Source organism: Pyrus communis, chromosome 9 (genome assembly GCF_041283825.1).
Source record: "Pyrus communis isolate YQ-2024b chromosome 9, ASM4128382v1, whole genome shotgun sequence".
Lineage (NCBI taxonomy): Eukaryota > Viridiplantae > Streptophyta > Magnoliopsida > Rosales > Rosaceae > Pyrus > Pyrus communis.
Window position 1 is genome coordinate 80,965 of NC_142573.1, and position 21,814 is coordinate 102,778.

The 21,814-nt window shown below is 37.1% G+C and overlaps 1 protein-coding gene, 1 long non-coding RNA gene and 1 pseudogene across 12 annotated transcripts; 1 reads left to right on the forward strand and 2 right to left on the reverse strand.

The window, feature by feature from the left end:
• Positions 1-62: 62 nt before the first annotated feature.
• On the forward strand, positions 63-21,466 carry LOC137732347 (uncharacterized). Of its 9 annotated transcripts, XR_015966663.1 has the most exons (8): positions 63-378; positions 489-662; positions 1,070-1,178; positions 1,249-1,316; positions 1,405-1,463; positions 1,801-1,897; positions 2,004-2,204; positions 2,473-2,774. It is a non-coding gene; the product is annotated as an uncharacterized LOC137732347 (long non-coding RNA). The 9 variants fall into 9 exon arrangements; XR_015966662.1 differs by having other exon boundaries at positions 88-378; positions 489-1,178; XR_015966660.1 differs by adding an exon at positions 17,499-21,466 and having other exon boundaries at positions 89-378; positions 489-1,316; positions 2,473-2,594.
• LOC148693973 (uncharacterized) lies at positions 8,458-9,669 on the reverse strand (annotated as a pseudogene).
• LOC137739441 (uncharacterized) lies at positions 18,439-21,595 on the reverse strand. Of its 3 annotated transcripts, none has more exons than XM_068479009.2 (2): positions 20,131-21,595; positions 18,439-18,988 (listed from the first exon to the last, which is right to left on the reverse strand). In XM_068479009.2, the coding sequence occupies exon 1, from the start codon at positions 21,116-21,118 to the stop codon at positions 20,177-20,179; it is 942 nt and encodes a 313-aa protein (XP_068335110.2). In that variant the 5' UTR covers positions 21,119-21,595; the 3' UTR covers positions 18,439-18,988; positions 20,131-20,176. The 3 variants fall into 3 exon arrangements, with proteins under 3 accessions (XP_068335110.2, XP_068335108.2, XP_068335109.2); XM_068479007.2 differs by lacking the exon at positions 18,439-18,988 and adding an exon at positions 19,285-19,722 and having other exon boundaries at positions 20,131-21,118; XM_068479008.2 differs by lacking the exon at positions 18,439-18,988 and adding an exon at positions 19,285-19,771 and having other exon boundaries at positions 20,131-21,118.
• Positions 21,596-21,814: the final 219 nt, after the last annotated feature.

Genomic DNA, 21,814 nt, shown 5'->3' on the forward strand with positions numbered 1-21,814 from the left:
GGCTGTGCTTTATTTCAGCTTTTCTACATTGAAAATGCAGTTATGCCCTTACCGTTCCACCTGTCGACCATCGCTGCGTCTTCTAACTTCTTCCCTTTGCTTTTTACTCTTTTTGCTTATGTTGCTTTTCACTCTTTCTCCATTGATTTCCGTTCGATTGTTTTGCGTTTGTGCTTCGGTGAGATATTTTATTAGCCTATGTTATGTGTTCTGATCAAGGATTGAATTGGGTTTCTTAGTTAAGCGAAATTGGGCTCTTCTGTTTGCTTCCAATACGTTCTTCCAACCCACCCCAATTATCTCTCAACAGTTTTCCAGGAAGCATCGTCCCGGTTTTCCCGATTCGAAGAAAATTCTTCAACTGGCTTTGATTTCAAGGTAACTCTTTTCTCTCTAGAATTTCGTTTGTGATTATCTTTTTCTCTCTGTTCCGCTGAATCTCTATGGCCTCTAATTGAATCTTTTCTGAAATGGGTGTTCTAAAGCAGCTGTCATCTTTGCATACAACTTCCTTGCTGCTGCGTTGGGGCGACGATCTAAAGTGAAAGGCCTCAAATTTACAACTAATACAAATAGCAAGTATTGCTTATCGCATTTTATCTTCGAGCTTAATCCATCATTTGATATGCAGTACTAACTCACCACCTTTAGGTTTTATTATGGTAAGTAATTGCTCTATTTCGAGTATTATGTATCTGTTCTTGATTTCCACTGAATGCATATATTTGTGTTAAAGTATTAATTTTCGGTTTTTTACAGTTTCGTAATGCATTCTTTTGTCGTGTCATTAATGATCATATGTTCGCTAAGCATGATCATGTGCAATAAAATGCATCTGGTGACTTCATTAATCCTCTATCTAATATATGTATTAGTTGTTTGAGAATTAGAGTTACGCAATTTCCCAATAATGCATCGAATCGAAGGTTTTTCTTGGAATTTTTCGTTTTCTGTAATGATAGTTGCAATAGACTTGGATTGTATTTTTGCTAAATACTATGATATGCTAGCTGGGGAACTTCGATTAGTATGCTAAATTCTTAAAACTGGGACGTCTTGATGTTTACAGACGGTTCTTCCGTCATCATCAACTATATCAATTATGCACCAAGTCCCAGAAGGTCATGTTGGGGTATATTGGAGATGATGCGCTCTTTTGAAGACAATTACAGATCCAGGTGATGTGCATTGAGAAGTTGATTGCATAGGGCCTTAACTTTGCCTACTTCTCATTATTTCAAATTTTAGGTTTTCATCTCAAGCTGCCTCTGGTCACCCATTTTGAACCCGTTCAAGTGACCCTGCAGACTGATCGGGTAACTTTGGTAATCCATGTTTGGAAGATTGAGGATTTTGTCTTTCCATTCATTATAGTTTTGAAAGCTTATGTTAGCAACATTGTAGGTAAGGGATATTCCATGTGGTACAAAGGGTGTGTCATGATCAATTTTGAGAAGATTGAGGTAAGGCTGTACGATATTATTCTTTAGTATTTGTATATTAGTTTCACTTAGTTGAAGGTCTTGAAAAACTCCATTTAATAAATCCAAAATGTGTAATCCTTTAGGAGTTGTTTGATAACCATTTGGTTTTTAGTTCCAAGTTTTTGTTTAGATTTATTTTTGGGCATTTACGATAACTTTACTTTAGTATATGTAGATTTAATATTACAATTTAGTATAAATTTATATATTATCTTCTTCTTAGGTTCTTCAAGCATTTAGCTTCTTAGAATATCATTTTTGAAAAAAGCTGGAGTAGTGCATTTTATAGTGTGGCCTAACTTCCTTTTCATTGAAGTGGGATTTTTGAGAGGGACTGGTGGATCTCTGAAAAGGAACTTGGTGGAAATTCCTTATTACACTGTTCTGTCTCAGACGTTGTGAATTATATGCAGGTATGGATGTTTGTCTTAGCTAGATCATTGTTTTAAACAACCGACTCATTTTTTGCTATTACTTTTCAGATTTTACTTATGTAGATACTCTCTCTTCATTTTTCAGATGGTTGACAAATTGGATGATGAAACCATGGCAATAGAACTTGGTCCACTTGATTCTAAAGAGGCCCTATAAGCTAATATGCTCTGCCTCAATTTCACAGAGCTCTTACATTAGTTTTTTCTTGCTCCCTTCTAACTCTTGACATGATTTTAGGATGTTGAAAAAGCCTTCTTCTGAGTACATGTTGAGGGTCAACTAAAGGTTAACATATTTGTATATTTATTATTAGCTAACTCTTAATTATGATGTCATTAAAAAAAATGTCAAGGATAAGTTGAAAGGTTTGAAAGAAACTAAAGTGGAATTAATTGGAACCGAACCATTTACTAGAAATCGATATATTTTTAGGTGTATTCGGAATACAAAGTAGTATAATAAGTGGTATATGTGGTTTATATTTTCTATACTTTTTCTTATAATCTCTTATGCATTGGTCTAATTACTTTCTTGAATTCGATCTGTTTTGTAGAAACTTGGTTGCAAGGCAAGTTGGAAATGCACAAAAGTTTGATCGCGTCCTATAGAATTGCCATAGAAGGTCATCTCCATTTCATGCAAAATCAGACTTCTTTCTGCACACAAAAACACTAGGTAAACACTCATTATCCTTATTTTGTTCATAATATAATTTTACTGTCTATAAATTTGTTTCAATTTTTTTTCCCTTGCTTGGGATGCTTGCTTAATGACCAACATAGCAGAGGACAACTTTTAGTGTTGCAGTAAACAACATTTTTAATAATGAAATAGGTTTCTCTTTTGATATTTAAATTTGTTTCATTCATGATGAGGTTGTGTATAATTTGCATTGGCATTGGTAACTCAGTTTTTGACTCAAACATTGTTTATGAAGATTGAAATTGCATAATTATTCATATAGTTTTCAATCCCGCAACAACGTGCGGGTACAAATTCTAGTTTCAACTAAATGGTATCATCCAGCCCTCATCACAGTTTCTATAATTAGAACCTGTAATCCGACAAAAATCTTTATTAATAAATAAAATACTCATTATCAACCAAAATCCTATAAAATTACCAGTTTAACCCTCTAATTAAAACAAAACATGAATAAGAATATATGAGGCAAAAATGTAATATAACCAAATTTTGCTGTTTTTTTCAAAACATCACCTACATCTAATCCTAACATATCTCTAATTATAAAAAATAAAAAAAAATAAAAACTTCCCACTCTGCGATTCTCTATCATTCTCTTCCTCTCTTCTTCTATTTCAAAAACAAAAAAAACAAAAAATTCTCACACACTTTGTGTGTGCCCATATGCTAGTAATTATAATTACAACATTGCAAATATATCACACAAATCACTTATAAAAGTAAATTACACTTTACTTCTCAGGTTTAAAGACAATTGCAACTTCTTACCCCATATTTAAAACATTTCAGTTATATACATTATCTTATTATTTCATTTCATTTTTGTACAATTGTTACTCAATTTGTTAAATTAACAGTTAAGTAATGATGTGACAAACGTGAATTCCACATGCCACGTGGTTAATTTATTTTTTAAAAAAAAAACCCAAACAATTAAGGGAAAAAAATGAAAAAAATAAAGGGAATTGTTATTAACACTCCAAAAATCTCATTCTACATTCCAAACTTTCTATATTAAGAAAGAAAAATACACTTGTGAGAAGTAGAATAAGATTTTTGGACTACCAATAACACTTCCCAAAATAAAAACGAAAAAAGAAGAACAAGATCTGAGCAGAGGGGGATTGGGGTGTTTGGCCAGCTCTCCCTTGACGACCCGACTCCGCCTTCTCTTCCTTGAATTGCGCCGATTCCACCCCTGCAATTGGCTTGGGTCACATGCGACAACACATCCTCCTCCCTGGTCGTTCGCTCCCTAAACTTCCCCGACGCCAACCTCGCACTAACCCTTTCCCAACCGGCGTGAGAGTTTGAGAGGGAGGTGAGGATTCTTGTTGGAGCTCTACCATGGCCAGGCAAGTTGAAATGGAAGAAAGGGAGTACTTCGAGAAGGAGGTGATGACTCTCTGCAAAAACAAAACCCTACGTAAGCCCGACCGAATTTCCCCTTTTCGAGGCGTTTTTAATTTCAATAATTGGGTAGCAAGCGCTAGTCCTAGCCCAGCAGCAGCCATTTTCTCATCCTCTCTGGGACCATTTTGCAATGCCTGAGAAGGTCAAGAAACTCTAATTGCGAAGTTCGTTCTTGATTAGTCATGCGCGGAGAGAGAGAACGGTGTAGTTGCCCCAGACTAAGTCTCATCTCCTATCTAGGAGTGGTATTGGTACGATTATCATACCAAAATTCATGTACCAATTATCATACCAAATTCATGACAAAATCTATTACCATTACCATGCCAAATTTTTGGTATACCGAATTTCGGCATGTCAAATAGTTTGGTTAGCATAGTAGGGTAATGGTAATTACCACTTTGTTTTGGGCCAAAATTTTTTTTTTCCCCCAACCTAATTCAAGGCCTAAATGTGTTTTGGCCACTCCCTTTGGGTTTCTAATTTTTTTTTTAATTTAATTATGAGAATTTTATAGAGATTCATTTAAGAAACAAGAAGTGAATAGATGGAAGAATTGCTGAAAGCACCCAATATCCCTAAAAAAAATAGTACAAAGATTCATAAATTTCATCTCTACATTTTTAAAAATTGTACAAAAATTAACTTGATAGACGAAGATAGGGAGGAAGACATCCCAATTTGATGAAGGAGAAGATGAGATGGACTCCAGAGAGAAAGAGTCACCGGAACTGGACTAGCAGAGATGAAGTCGGTGGCTAGATGGGTGAAAAGATAAAGAGTCGCAGCGCAAGAAAGCTTATGTTTTTTTATTGGGGAAGTAGAGGTTAGAGGGTGAGATGATTAGATAAATGACTAGAAAAACAAAAATAAAGTGCATATATAATGATAATAATACCTAATTATATATAAATGAATAAATAAATAATATAATATTAATAGTAGTAGTACGGGACGGTATACCATTGGTAATAGTTTTGAGTACCATTACCGTACCAAAAATGTATGGTACGGTACAAATAACGTACCATTACCAATGGTACAAATTTTTTGGCACAACTTTGGTATGGTATGGTATGGTTGGTAATTCGGTTGGTATGGTAATTTAGCAAAAAATTACACCCCTACTCCTATCCCAATGGGCTTCACACTCTGGAAGTTCCTTCTACTTAACCAACTTATTCTTATTTGATAGATGAGCTGCGGCTTTACTTCTTAGTCAGATTTTGATAAAATTTGAGAGTCTATGTGCATTTAATACCTTTTTTGAATTTTCTTATCTTATATAGTTCATAGATTTCATGTGTAGAAGATCATATGGCATTAATGGAACCGACAATATGCAAATTTGAAGTGATGTACCTCTGCAATCAAAATGCATCCAAGACATATATACCAATGTGGAGGTCAACCTAATTCAATGATGCAAGTGAACAAAAAGTTTATAAAAAGAAATTAACCTACTCCTTGAGCAGAGATGTACGATTTATACAGGTAGTGGGGTTATGTATACTCATGGGATGGCTTTTTTTTTTAGTAATGAAAAAATTCCATTGCATCTAAATCAATCAAGATCTAAGTAGTTGTTCAGTAAAATATTATGTTTCTTGCATGCAGTATCCGAGTCTTGCCTATTTAAGGAATATGGATGAGGTATGTGTCTTTTCGATCCCCTTGACCAATCACAGATTGGCTCTAAAGCACCCTCTTTTATTATTATGATAGGGGCAGATGGTAGGGCTACAATAGTCATAATCGCTGGAATGCCTAGAAATGGGCTGACTATCTTCCATAAAATATATATACATATATATATATATTCGTCATTTAATGAGATAGTAAAGTTCTAGACTCAAGCTAGCAAAAAACAAGACTAAGGTTAAGCATTACTGGTAATAAAAAAAATGAAATAACACACTTCAAAGCCAGGAATGGATTTCGCCCTCCAATTTTTGGGGTACTACATTAAGTTTGTGAGGAACATTGGAATTATTGCTAAGCGAAATGTGTCTCCCTTTTCTCTTGATTTGCTTGCTCGAGGAAATATATTATGATTCCCCTTTCTTTTTATTAGTTTTAGGGTTGGGTCTGGTAGAGAGGAAGTACAATCAGCTACACCCGTCCTTGTGCCTCGTCAACTGGTTATCTTTTTTCCATTCACTTTGCCAGTGCTTTAGGTGGAACTGCTCATGTTGGGCATCCAATTAGCGCAACATTGGGTAGTATTAGTTCATTAGCTACATCTACATATAGACCGAAAAAAATGCAATCACTTTATATTAAATATTAGGAAGGGAGATTCTATTCAAATAGAAAAACAAAAAAAATTGAAATAGAGTATGAAATACACCCAAAGACACACATGTCTTTCTAGACCAACCAGATTTCCGACAAGTCTTTTTGTTATAGCAAGAAGTAAAACTACATGTGAATTTTAATCATTATGGATAACCAATTTAGTTTCAAAAATACTTGGGAGACTTTACCCAAGAAATGGGTAAAAAAAATGGAAAGATCATAACATGGGAATAAGTCTGATACCAATACAGATATCCTTTGATGGTCATCCTAGTGTGACTTAATTTACTGGTAGGGATTTCTAGGTGAGCTAGAGTACGAAGAGGCCTTCTATTTATGGCACCCCGGGTCTATCTGCACTCATGGTTACTTTCATATTTTCTGCATTTTCAACCAAGGTCCAGACATTGTTTCTCGACATGGATACTAACTCATCTTTCATTGCAGCCTCCCACATACCAGATTTAGAGTTTTCTATGGCCTATTTGTAGCTTGTTAGGTCATCCTCATCACCAATATCATACTTCATTTCTTGCAAAGAAACCATATAATCATCTGGTATGGCTGATTTTCTAGTTCTAGTGGACTTTCTCATAACCTGCTATGAAGGTTGATCCAAGCCTAAATGTGGCTGGACAACTATTGGCACTTAATAAGTCAATGCAACATCTGGAAGCACAATTAATGGAGGCTAAGTGTTTGTTGGAGTCTCTTGTAAAGTGCTACAGGATGCCACATTACCACTATCAAGTGGTGCAATAGTATTGTTGCTTGGAAATGAAGTTGCAGTGGTTCCTGTAGCTACCAATGGTAACACCATGGAGTGATTTATCACAGAACTATTGTTTAGTTCTTCAATTTCTTCATATCTATCTTCAAAAATGCTGGAGTGATCACTTGGAATACAGGTTTCACCAACACTTTCAATGAACTTAGCATTATGACTTTATGCAATTCTAATGTATGAATGAGGACAGTAAAATTTGGAACCTTTTGACTTCTCTGCATAACCAATAAAATAACAACCGGTTGTCTTCCAATCCAATTTCTTCTCATTTGGATTGTATAATCTAGCCTCACTTTGACACTTCATGTGTGAAATGGGATAGGCTTGGCTTTCTCCCTGTCTAAGCTTTAAATGGAGTAATCTCAACAGCTTTTGTAGGCACTCTATTGAGTATGTAATTGGCAGTTTTGATTGCTTCCCCCCACAAGAAATCCGGCAAATGTGACGAAGAAAACATACTTCTCACCATATCTTTGAGAGTCATATTTCTTCTTTTTGCAACACCATTATGAGATGGTGTTCCTGGGGTAGTGTACCATGCTACAATACCATTTTGTTGCAAATACAAGGCAAAATGACCCATGTGTTGTCCACTTTCAATGTACTTACCATAAAACTCTCCTCCACGATTGGATCTCACAACCTTCATATGTTTTCCCAATTGTCTTTCCATTTCAATTTTGAAAACTTTAAAACAATTTAAAACTTGAGATTTTTCTGATATCAAATACAAGTAAGTGTATCTTGAGAAATCATCAATAAAAAGAACAAAATATGAATTTTCACAAATTGTTTTTGTTAGGAAGGGACCACACACATCTGTATGAATGATCTCCAAGAGATCATTGCTTCTTGTGGCTTTCTTTTTGTTACCTGTATTGGTAGTTTTGTCCTTATATCAGTCTATGCATTCCTTAAAGTCATCAAAATTGATATTTGACAATATGCCATTCTTAATTAGTCTCAACATTCTCTCTTTTGATATATGCCCTAGCCTTCTATGCTACATCATTGAAGATTTCTCATTAACAAGCATACGTTTCGACATTGAACGTTCAAGATTGAGACATTCTTCATAATATGTGCATTGAATTTGCCAAAGATCTCCATTTGGAAATGCATAACCAATTGGATTGTCATACTGGTTTTGAATAAATAAAAAAATTGAATAACATCACCAACATATGAAAAACCATCCTTGACAAATTGAGTAACTGAAAAAAAATTCCTTCTTATTGAATGAACATAAAGTACATTGTTCAAAATTAAAATAAAACCAGATGACGGTCTTAACATAATTCTGCCAATAGCGTTAACTACCACTTTATTCCCATTTCCAACAAACACATTGTAAACCTTCTTACTTGTCCCCTTCTAGTTTTGAAATCCCTGCAATGAATTAGTTATATTGATTGAACAACCAGTGTCAAACCACCATGAATTTTGAGGAATGAAAACCATGTTAGACTCTACTGTGACAAAAACATTAATTTCAGCTTTACCTTTCTTAACCAACCAGATTGAATGCAGGACAGTTTTTCCTTAAATGCTCAGTGGATTGACAATGGAAACACTTTTTAAGATGAGCTTTATTAACTCGCAAACCTATGGAGGAAGAGACACCATCATTTTTGGCAGCCATTAAAGTGTTTTTGAAGAATTTCTTGGCACCAAAGTATGCACCAGCTTGGTGTTTAAATCCTGACTGTTTTTTGCCTTTGTAATTCTCATTCTTGAATGCAGTAACCCCCATCTTTTCTTTTCCTTTCCCAGAATTGACAAGATTTGCCAACTCCATCTTTTCAGCCTTGGACCTTTTCATTCTTTCCTCTTATTGACAGCAAATGGAAATGAGTTCATTGATTGTCCAAGTCTCATTCTGAGTATTGTAGTTCACCTTAATCTAATCATAATCACCATATAAGAAGTATAAGGCCATGTGCACCAGAAATTGATATGTTATCCCAATGTCCAATGCATTCAGTTTGTTAGAGATGTTCACCAATTTCAACAGATGTTCACGAACACTACTCACTCCATCATGCTTGGTGTTAATCGATACAGCGAGATATGCACATATCTCAGCTTTATCAGACATCTTAAATTTCTCTTCAATCCTAGCCATGTAACCCTTGGCTAAGTCACAGCTAGGTATACCACCACGAATGTGCTCTTCCCTAGCATTTTGCATAATGAGGAGAGACATTTGATTAGTTTTCTCCCATCTTGCAAAATTCTCCCTATCTTGTGCAATGCTTGAAACAATTAGTGCAGCAGGTTCAGGAGTCTTGAAAGCCACAATGAACTTTAACATTCCAAGGTTCATCTCTATTTGATGCTTCTATGTGTTAAAGTTGTTACCATTCAACTTCTTAATATTCGCCAAATTCAACATGTTAAAACATGCATACAACATGATTCTTTCATTTATGAGTTCATAATTGTCTGTGATCAAGAACTCAACTTGATATTTTTGTCACACTTCATTACAGAATAAATGTCACCTTTAGGCAAGACATTATCCATGTACATAACATGAACTCCAAGAAATTTTGCATAGCCAAGGATAAAAACGCATGAATATATGTAAAGTAACACCTTTAGGCAAGTTAACTTTACACAATTAACATGAGCATCATCACTCGCTATACGACAGTATATGAGCAATCCTAGCAATCAGTTTCTTTGGAAACATTCTTACTTGTTAACCTTATAAACTGGTTTATTAAGTGTTCATTTCGATGTTTAATTGATAGGATTAAAAGCACACCACAAAATAGCACACAAATGTCCTATTGATTTTCCTTATTAACACTAAGATTTGTCAATTGTAGCATATGAAAATAAGGGTCTTTCCCGTAGAAGATTGTTTTATCTAACTACTTAAAATGTCACAAAAACTGGGCTGTTGTCCCTACTGATTAGCCACCGAAAAATAATTATTAGACCGACTTACACTTATCTAAAGTCTACGAAATTTTATATGCAGATACTAGACACATAGAGCTACACTTACACGAAATTTTGGGATTTTTGGAGTTGATTTGCTATTTAAATTAAATCAAACAAAAACAGGACAAAAACAGATTTTAAGTAGTTCGCAAATTAAGAAAAACGAGTTAAGGGAATTGCTATCCACCACCAAATAATCATGCAAAAATGTTATGTTTCATTCAAATTCCTTTCATTTTCGGATGAAGATGCTCAAGTTGGCTCAATGTTAGAACTCAACCTATTACTCTTTCTTATGTAGTATGTTAAGAGAATGGCGTTTCCAACTTAACTTAGTCCCTAACATGCAATCTAGAATGGTGTGTTCCGATTTAACAAGTAGAAATCATTAAGAACGAAAAGAGTTTGAGTCATCACAAGGCATCGTAAGTACTGGCGTTGTCTTACTTATCCTATAAATTGATTCACATGTTAATCGCAATTAACAAGTACTACTCTAGAACATATGTAGGTCCTCATTCGACAAGGGCAGGCACACACATATTCATAGCATTACAATCCTAGATATGCTTACTAATATGCATCCGTAGAAAACACATAAAGAATTTGTCACGCCCCAATCCCGACATACGTCCAGAATTGACACGTGACGTCACCAAAAATCCGTATCTATCATATCCCACCTCCGGGATATGGGCAAGCACAACTCAAAAATCGAATCGCATAGTTATTTTTCGTATATTTTATGGCTGCATCTAACCTCCCCATTAGACTGCCTACGTACCCTTAACAGGGATCAAGCCATTCGTAGTTCGTCATGCACAATAATTGACATATAACACAGTCCGATTAAGTCGAAAGGTATAACATTTCTCAATCAATCAATAGAACTCGACAAGCATGAAATTACTTGACTCAGGGTTACATAACAAACCCACCTAAAATCATGATTTCCCTTCCATCTATATATAAATCATTATGTCGCAACATGATACCACAATTCACAACATATATCACTTCAAAACACCAACGAAGCACAATACCATTCTCTAGCTACATTTATCAACAAGTCTAATCATAACAATAACCATGATATCCAACATAACCATCCCACATGACGATTAACATTTCCACTACATCCATCACGTAATTCATCACGTTTTCCACATAAAATCGCATTTCATAGTGTGTAACATAGTTAAGAATTAACAAAGTACACATGATTCTCTAGAAATATTAATCAACTAAAATACTCATGATAACCACACTCATATCCAACGTCATACCATAATCACATCAATCAATAATGTCAACCATCACATCATCAATAACACATACAACAAGTCGAAATGCAAGGTTAGAGCAACACAATTCAGTTGAAGACTACATCTTTGGAAAAAGGGGATTTTGGACCACCCAACAGACCAAGGCTCCAAAGGGGATTCCGGACCATCACTCAACGGAATCCAAACAGAACTCAGTTCCAAACCACCCAACCGAATTGAACGGAAGTCCAAGAAGCATAACAACGGCTCGAAGGAACAAGACATAATTCAAGTTACTCAATTCACGAAACTCAACGAAACGAAGCAATATTGAGCAAAATCCACATCATAATGGGTCATCAATCATTTACTAGACCTCCCATCTCCCAAGCAATTCAATATGCGTTTCAATCACATGTCACAACCATTTCCAATACACAAGTCAAATCACATTTCACTTCATCATACTAATCACTATACTTCTAACAGTATATCTCAATCCATAGCTTGTAAAATATCAAGGAATCACGAAGCACAATATTAATATTTAATTACGTTAATCAATTAGTGAGAAAACAGATCATTTCACGAATTTAATTAAAGAACTCTACATAATTCCCAATTTGGGTTAAGAATAATAACATGGTAATTCTAATTTATTTTCACAATATCTATTGTGGGTAATTCCCATCTACTCGAATTTAGGATTCTAAGATCACCTTACGGAATGAACAAGAGCAAGGATTCCGGACCACTCAACGGAATCCAACAACATTGGGTTCCGGACCACTCAACGGAACCAAAATATCAAGCGGTTTCTCATAATCTACCCAGACCTGTCATATGTAAAGTCAAAGCCAATATTATGGAATTGGTGCACTGGCAAATCAGGCACCCAGACAAGCTGAGAGGCTCGGGTGAGGGACAATAAAATAAGCATGTGATACAATAATAAAACTAGCCATCAATCATAATTTATAAACCTTGAATATAAATCTTTCATAAGAAATCAATACCCTACTTTTGAAAACTCCGAGGGAGTCACCCAGACATCCAAAAGTTCATTTCAAACAACGATAACATCTCACACCCACATTCACATACACACAATGAAAGTAGAATTAGGGTGACACTGTTCATCCAAAGCCTACACCTTTGCAACCATCTCAAACTAAGCTCAATGAACTAATGTGGATACAATCCCGGACCATCACTCAACGGGATCGCGGAGTAAGAGGGATTCCGGACCATCACTCAACGGAACCCAAACCAAGATACGATTCCTGACCATCACTCAACGAAATCGCAGAGTGGAGTATGAAGGATTTCGGACCATCACTCAACGGAATCGCAAAGTGAAGTAGGAAGGATTACGGACCATCACTCAACGGAATCCAAACCAGGATACGATTCCGGACCATTACTCAACGGAATCGCGGAGTACATTGCATAACCACCAATCAATGAAACAACACATGAATCAAGTTGCTCAAGTTATAAAGGCTCAACGAAACAAGAAATGAAATAATGAAACGAGCATTGACACATGTTTCAAAGCAACAAACCCCATGACAATGGGTTAACGGTCCACCACTAGCCCTCACCTTCATCAAATCAAGCCAATCAAACAAAGCAAACCATATTTCCAATATGCACGTCAAATCCCACTTCATATAATAATATCATTGGCTAAATATGAAAATTAACAATTTATACGAAAAATGATTATAAAACCATTTCATATTCACATATATTAAAGTCACTCACATTTCATCATATCATACCATCTATGTAAATCAACCACCTTTTGAATATGCACGTCAATTCACATACCACGATCATCATCAATACACAAGCCAAATCATGTTTGATAAACATAGGTCTATGGCTATATATATATAATCACATTATAAGACCAAGTCAAATTCACAAATGATACCAATATAAGAAATCAAGGTAATAACCATATCACATATGTTCAAGTCACTCTCTAACCAATGTAGGCCCACTAGACTTCACTTAAGTCTCCCATAGTACTAATTTTATTATTTAGAACATTCCGAGACATGTTGACCATAAATCAATTCTCGGTCAACGATGGGGTCCATAACAATCCGCAAATCAAATTTACGATCCAGAACTTCCCAAAGTCCACATTATGCTTCGAGGATAACATACTAAAGTTTCATTTTGATCCAATGGTCGAATTGTCGACAATCACACAAACAAGTGGCGGTCCAAATTGATCACCACACCAAACAATTGAATCTTTGGAAACCAAGCTAGACGTAGGTTTACATGGTCACTATAAGGTATTTGAAACCTAGATAACACTCGTGAACGATTCCACGCACCGCCACATGCGGTGGAAGTCAAGATGGAGGGTTTACAAACCCCGAATTTCAACATTAACTAGATGAGCTCAAATTTACGTGGTAGCTAGAGCTCAACAAGGGAAACACTTTTCACAACTAGGCCGACGACAAATTCTAACTGGAAACAGTCCAATTTCATCGGAGAAAACCGGATTTCTAGGGTTCTAAACACCCAACTCTAAAATGAATACGAAAGCACAAACTAAGCATACCCACTTGAAGATTATGAAGAGTAGATGAAGTTTCATACCTCACTCGAAGAAAATCGTTGCCGGAATCGCCGGAAAAATGATAAAACCGCCGGAAAAGTCGTGGACTTTGCGACCTCGAACTGCAAAGATGGAAAATAAATGGGAAAATCTAACATCACAGAGATGTAGGGCTTGTCAAGAGCTTTCTATGGACACCAAGATCATCCAAAACGGAGCTCGGATGAAAAAGATACAAGCGGGTCAAGTTTGGTGGGTTTATGGGTCAAATTCTCCCTAAAACGGGTTAGGCAGCTCTCCCCCTTTTCTGGAGGTTTCCCTCCCATTTATAACATTTTGGTAATATTATCAAAATGCCACCAACTTTAAACGACTCTAACTTCTCCGTTCGGACTCGAAAATAAGATCTATTTACGCCTACGCGCTCATGGAATCGAACTCTACCTAACCAATTCAAGAGTTGACCGAAAAGGTCAAGAAAATTGGAAATGACTAAAGTAACCCTCACTTCGTTTTTCTCAAATTTGGAGAAATAAAGAACTAGTCCCAATCAAATCTTCGAAATACGTCAAGAATAGAATAAAATCATAACTTTAGGGACAGGATATCACATAATTCATCAATGAGACAAGTAGTAAACCAATTTTCATCCATTCATAAAAGTAATTCAAACGAAATGTCATAACAAACTGGCAATCATATTCGGGGCTTCAAAACAGCCCCTAACTACTAAAAATTAGTTACACATAATTATCAAATTATACAAAAAGAAAGACATGAGTTTGAGAAGATAAAACCGAAAGAAGAGAATGCCAAGATTTCCTCTTTCCTTTCCTTCCTTCCCCAACGCAGCAGCCTTGCCTTTTTTCCTTGCTTTCCTTCCTTTTTTCTGTCTTTTTTTTCCACGTTTTTTTCCCTTCTTTGCCGCTGCAACCTGCAACCCTTTTCTTCTTTTCTGCTGCCACAGTTTTTTCTCCATAACTCATCCCACTAATAGTCATTTAGTGATGACAATAAGTGAGAGGAAATGCTAAAACAATTGTAACTCTTTGGGCAGCCTTTATGCCCATTACTCCCACTTAATTTTCCATTTCCTCTAATATTTGAATAGGTGTCAACTGACTTGTTCTTGGCTGCATCAGTTTTGGCTGCTAGTTTGATTGGATTTATTGCTTTCAATGCTTTCTTGTTAGTTACAAACTGCTCAGCCTCTTGGGAACCTTTCAGTGTTAAAACGGCCATAACTTCTTCTAGAAAAATGATATTAATCTGCGAAATGCTCCAGAAATAGACATCCGTAGCTTTCCAAGCATATAAGGCTCATTCTCTAATTCATTCTGAGTTGTCCGCAACTTTCTTCCAAAGTCAGCTGACCTGCACAAGCAGTTTTGACGAATTTGTTAATTAAAATTCCCCTTGTGCTATTTTTCTTTTCTTTACTTGACAAATCCTACAAAACACAAAAACAAAGTAAATAGCTCAAAAATATAAGGAACTAACTAAGAAAGGACAAGTGAATTTGATGTAAAATTTATATAAATATGAGTTTATCATTAATAACTTGACATCAGTACATACACTTGGGTGTATCAACCAAATAAACATGACATCGACCCTCAATACTTTATGTAACTCAATCTGCATAAATTTATCAGTTCATATGTTCATAGTCAAAATATTGATATATTAATAGATCAATTTGTAGTAAAACACATAAATTCATAATAAGTTGCAAGAAAAAGAATCAGATATAGCAGTTATAACTTGGTATTCTGTAAGTTATAAAACCGATTATTGCATAATTTTAAAACAACATATAGATTGAGTTCACAAATTTCTCCATAATCATGAGTTTAGAACTTGAATTGACCGACTCTGATACCGCATGTAATCTTTATTCAAAAAGGATCCAATCAACCAAATTGCTAAACTACATGAACTTCATATTTATAATGAATGCATGCTCCCTGATGAGTTGTTGCATTAAACGCAGTAATCTGCATAAACCCTAATAACAATTTGATGTATGTACTGACCATAATTCGTAACCATACTTGTCGTTATGGTGGTGTCTTCCCTTCTCTTGTACTCAATGCTATAATGTTCAGGATTCACAATAGGGTGTATCCTTCTTAATGAACACAAAGATTATATACAGAGAAGAGGAACCAATCCACACCATTGAATTTGGTAACTACCTCATCCCGTTACCATGACAGTTACAATCGGTTTTCAAGTTACAAACCAATTGCCTTATGGCTTAATTAATACTTGTGGTTTATATCATTTTCCCCTCCATTATGTATTAAGTTTGTCCGGATACAAACTCTTAGGCCTCGTTTGGCAGCTCGAACAATACTGATTATTTTAGTCGGATAGAATAATTTGTCATCGAATAGTGCTGACTAAATTAGTCGGACGTTTGGTGCAATATCGGACTAATATCGTAATGTTTATACTGTAATTGGTATTGTATTGAATACGAGAACTTCGAAATATTATTACTTTTAAAAGAAAAAAAAAATGACGGTTAAGGGAAAGAGAAAATGGGGGGAATACAAATTTTACCGGTAATTTCAACAACAAAGCCAGAACCAAACAGGCTTACAAGCACACAAAATAAGAATAACCCATGTCAAATTCTACCATTTTACAAACAACTCATATCAGAACCTACCGTTTTACAAACAACCCATATCACCAAAAGGATTAAAATTCCCAGATTGAACTTCGAAACATGCTGAGGACGATGAAAAATGAAAGTAATTGTAAAACTGAACAAAAAGTAGGTAAATAAGAAAAGGTAGACGAAGAAGAAGGAGACTCTAAAATTCTCAGATCGAACTTCGAAACATGCTGAGGACGATGAAAAATGAAAAAAAAACCGTAAAACTTAAAAAAAAAAAAAAAAAAAAAAAAAAAAAAAACAGGTAAATAAGAATAGGGGTCGATGAAGGAGGAGACTCTATCTGCCTGCAAGAGGTCGGGGGTCCTTGTCGAGATCTTTGAGCTCATTCAAGATCTATTTGGAAGCCATGGGTCGACCTCGCAGATCGTAACGGATATAAGGATGGATGGAAGGGGCGTTGCTTTGATAGAGAGGAGAAGAGAAAGAAAAAGGTAGGAACTTGACGAAGCGGTCAGATTAATAATACACTCTTTTTGGGGAGGATAATTAGCCGGGTGTGAGGAGTACTAAAGCGTTGGGGTCGGATATTAAGTCTGGATGCTATTTAGTACGTTAGAGCACCAAATATCTGACTCTGTATTAGTAGTCATATCTGGTGCTATATACCGCGTAACAAACAAGACTTTATAAGTTCACGTGGGTTATAGGTTATTTCTAAGTTATCTTGTTGCCCAAATTTTGATGAACTCAATGGAATTCAAATGTGATGAAATCACATGAATTCCAACACCAATCATTCTTCTGGGTTTTTGATTTTGATTCCATTGCCCTCTGATTTTTTTGGAATGGATTTTCTGGAATTGAAAGCGAGAGAGAGAAGAGAAGAGACGATGTGGAGTAGCTCAAATGGGTTTTTTAATGTTTCTGTGTTGGGCTATATTTGCAGGCAAAGAAAACAAACATGAGTCGCACCGATTGATGTGTGGGGGCTGGGTTACTGCGAAGAAGATGAAGATCTAGCTCAAGGTTTTCTTTATTATTTGGTTTTTTTTCTCCCTTTTTTAGTTTTTTTTAATAAAATAATTAAATGAATTAACACATGGCACAAATTTAAGTTCCAAATCTGAAAAATGAGGGTTCCGCCCATGACACAATCATCGTCAATTTAACAAATTAACTAACGATGGTATGAAATTAAATAAAATAATAAGTAAATGTATGAAATTGAAATATTTTAAACTAATTATATGAGATTGCAATTGCATCCAAATCTAAAGTGATAAAATGTAATTTACTTAAGAAATAAGTTCCTGTCTTCCATCAGTTACAAATGTATTTACCCTCTCGTACATAAATGAATCTCTCTTGGAAAAGTAAGTCGAGAAATCAGTTCAAGTGGCTAGCTAACTACTTAAATTCTCTCAACTTTCTTCTTGCGTTCAGGAGGTTTCAAGAATATCGGAATATAACGCGGAGTCCCGTTCGCTTGGTGGGACCAAAAAATCATTTCTGAAAAAACGCGTATGTTCTTACCGTGTTGTATCCTGTGATAACATCTTTGTATATTCTTCTGGTGGTCTTCTGGTGGATAATTGATACATAATCAAGGACTTTGCTTAAGCCTGCTTGCCAAGAGAATTAATCATGGCTTATGGTTGTTTGAATTCAATGCCCTAGCCAGCCAACAGCTGTAATGTTGTTCTTGTCCTCGTTGCATCGTCCGGCACAAAAACTTGAGCTAACAATCACGATTTTAATCGGTTTTTGACCAAAACAATCGTAAAATCTATTTTTGTCATTTTCGTCGTATTGTAAGCTTCTCAAAATTCATGCTAGACATTCGCAATATTTTGCACAGCAGGAAAATGACTTCCGGGCACCACTAGTAACTTTTATCGCGTTTTCTATTTTCCAGCTTCAAATCCATAAAATAAAATAAACACTTATGAGACTCAATAAATATAGTATATATGCATCGATCACCTAGAAACCGATTCAATAAGGACCCATTGTTGATCAAATCACCTATATTCCACAAAACCCCTTCTTACCAACCCGGTTTTTGGTCGTGACAGACCCCAAAACCTGGCACGTAACATAACATCTCATATGGAAAGCAGCTCCGGAGGTTCCTTTGTCATGTCGACCGAACATGTGACTTTGGGAACGGAAATGGCTACCTGCAGTTTCCTATCAGTAGGGAAGCCCTCAGTGTGGACTGCGGACACATTCCTTGTCGATTAACTCTGATCAAATGCCATTTTTGCCCTCCCAGTAAGGGAAGGCTATCGTAAATACAACGCTTACACAAACACAAAAATGAATGAAAGTTGTGGTTCTGCATGTTAGTAGTACTACAACTTTCTCGTACTATTCAATTATAATTGTTCTATCCAGACTATCCAATTTCAGCCTTCCACTTCATCAACTTCATACCTTCACATAACAAATTTTCTACATATGAACAGTAATCTAATTCAACCCCACCCTCATTATACAAACAAATATAACTACATAGTGTGAGTTCGTATCAAACATACTGTTTCATAATCATCTTCTCATATATGCTATAGAATGACAATGATGGTAATGCTTTAGTTTTATCTACGCAACACCAAGGACAACAAAGTCATTCAGTGTCGTCGATTAAAATCCTGAGATAGCACTTCCCCTGCTTAAATTAACACATGAGCAGACACACAAAGCACTGCCAAAATAAATATAGAAAGATGTACAAAAACATGAAACCAAATGGAACAACCACTTGAATCTATTTCCAAGGTGAAGAGTATCTAAAGTTCCAAACGCGTGTTGAAACTCCTCACTTACAAGGCACCTGAAGATTATACCATATGACAAAGAACTAAACAGTTTCCAATTCAAAATATCTACCAACAAGAGATTGCTTTGCAGTGAAATGCACGTATTTGGGTACCTTCACTAACCGCAAAATCTACCCCGCATATGGTAACAGATCTTACATGTCAGTTACATCAGTTAAGAAGTAAACTAATAAACCCATTGCATACCAGTTTTCTGTCTTTCATGAAGATGTTAGTGAAGAGCTTTCGAATCTTGCATGGCCACATTGCCACCCCCACCCACACTCTGAGTCTGTTTTCATAAGCTCGGACTTAGGCACTTTGTCTCTAAAGTCTAAACATGCAACCCTGAGAAGTTGAAGAAGTCTCAAACGAATGGTTAACCCCACATTGCAACCTAAATGGTTTTTTCATTTTACAAGTTCATTAGAACTTGGTAGGTAGTGAAGGCCCTTAAAGCCAGTACGCCAACAAAACAAGTAATCTATTCCAATTGATGAGAACAAAGAAGAAAGGACACAACAAACAGGCAGGAGATACAAAGGGAGCCGTATTCATTAACGTAACAATGGAGGAGTAAGAGAGAGGGCAACATAGGGCAGAAGTAGTAAACAAATACCGGAGCCAAAAGAAAGAGCAGAGCAGTTTGCAGTTTGTAATTGTGATGGTAACATAATGCAACTAAAGATAATGGTATACATAGTACTACAGTGATTTAAAGAACAATAAAAATCTAATAAAAGGAAAGAAAAGTACCGGTGATTCTCCTGGACGACAATGAGGGTGTGGGTGTGGATGCTAACTAAGCCTGAGTGCCGCTCAAGGCTTTCATCTGAATGTGGTTGTTGTGGTCGGAGGAGGGAGCGGCGTTGGGCAATACCTCATATGAACCTAATCTTCGGATTCCAACAAACTTGGCAACGACGGCGTAGGTGACCATGACAATGAGCAGGACGAACATGACGTGCACCAAGAACACCAGATCCAGAATGGCCACCGCCCTGTACCGGGACTCGTCCAGGTCGCACTTGGTGGAACCCTCCACCCCGATCACCACGTCCAGGAGCTTGTGGCACCCCTCCGGGATGAACGCCTCCACGTACAGCGACAGCCCCGTCTGCAATACCCACAGCCCCTGCAGGCACATGACCGCCCCTAACCCCACATCCGCTACGAACACCCTCGGCTGGCACGCCATAACCACGCACAGCCCCGACGCCACCGCCGTGATCCGACCGGAAACCGAGTCGCACTTAGCCTGCAGATCCGACATCTGCACCGACGCCGCACCCCACGACACCAGCGACTGCAGGTAGAAGAGGGCCGCGGCCAGCCCGAACACCAGATCCGAGGGCAGCGGAAGAACCGATGGGGCCCACTCGGAAAGCAGGACAGCCAGCGTGAGCAGCAGAAAGAGGAAGAGGGAGGCCGCGGACTGCAGGGACGTGAATCGGTGTACGGGTGTTCGGCCCTTGAGGAGTGGGTCGGCGTCGAAGGAGGTGAGGGTCTGGTGGACGACGGCGACCAATAGGCAGGCGATGATGGCATAGAGCTGGAGATACCTGAGACGATGATGAGGAGGATTAAGGTTGGAAGAGGAAGAGGAGAGGGGGAAGGGGTGGTAGGGCTTGGCGGCGTAGGACTGTGGAGATTTGAGGTAGTTGCGGGTGGTGGCCACCATGTGGTAGAGTCCCAGTGATACCAGGGCGGAGGAAGACAGTATCTGGTACACTAGGGCTGCCATTTCTCTGTCTATCTCTCTCGTTCCTCTGCTGCTGCTTCAATCTCTCTCTCTCTCTCTCTCTCAGTTTTGAGTTTCGGAATTTTGAGTCCCGAATCGATTACTTGTTTTCGAATAAATAAAAAAACACTCGCAATGAAATTAATAAATAAAAAACGAGGTGGAGGCAGACCAAAGGCTAAACACAAGCGGTCATCGTTCGACCTCCGTCCGATCCCAATCAGATCGTAATCAGATGATCCTCCTAATTACTCAGATCCTCAGAAGACTATGGAAATAGAAGCCGGTGACCGCTGAAGATGATTCACATAACCTCTGCAAACTCTCCTGCCCAATTCACACTACCATCTCAATTCTCAAGACAGTTGCGCTTGAAATTGTTTTGTGTTTGGGGGCCGGGCCACATTACTTTTACATGGGCATTGCCATTTACTTATTTTGTGTTTGCTCAGTCAAGAATTGCTTCAACCCCCTTGGGCCGGTCTGATTTCTTATTATCTACATTTCTGCTAATGGCCGCCCGAGCCTGGCATCCATACGACCAAGTCAATAATCTTTAGGAAACGGCATCGTATAAGTGTTGCGGACGCACGCTAGTTGTTGGGCCCACCAAACGATCACTAGAAATAGAAAAGAATTACTCCACGCCTGATCCGTCCGTCTGTTTGACAGGCGAAGTGAGAGAAAGCAGCCACCCAA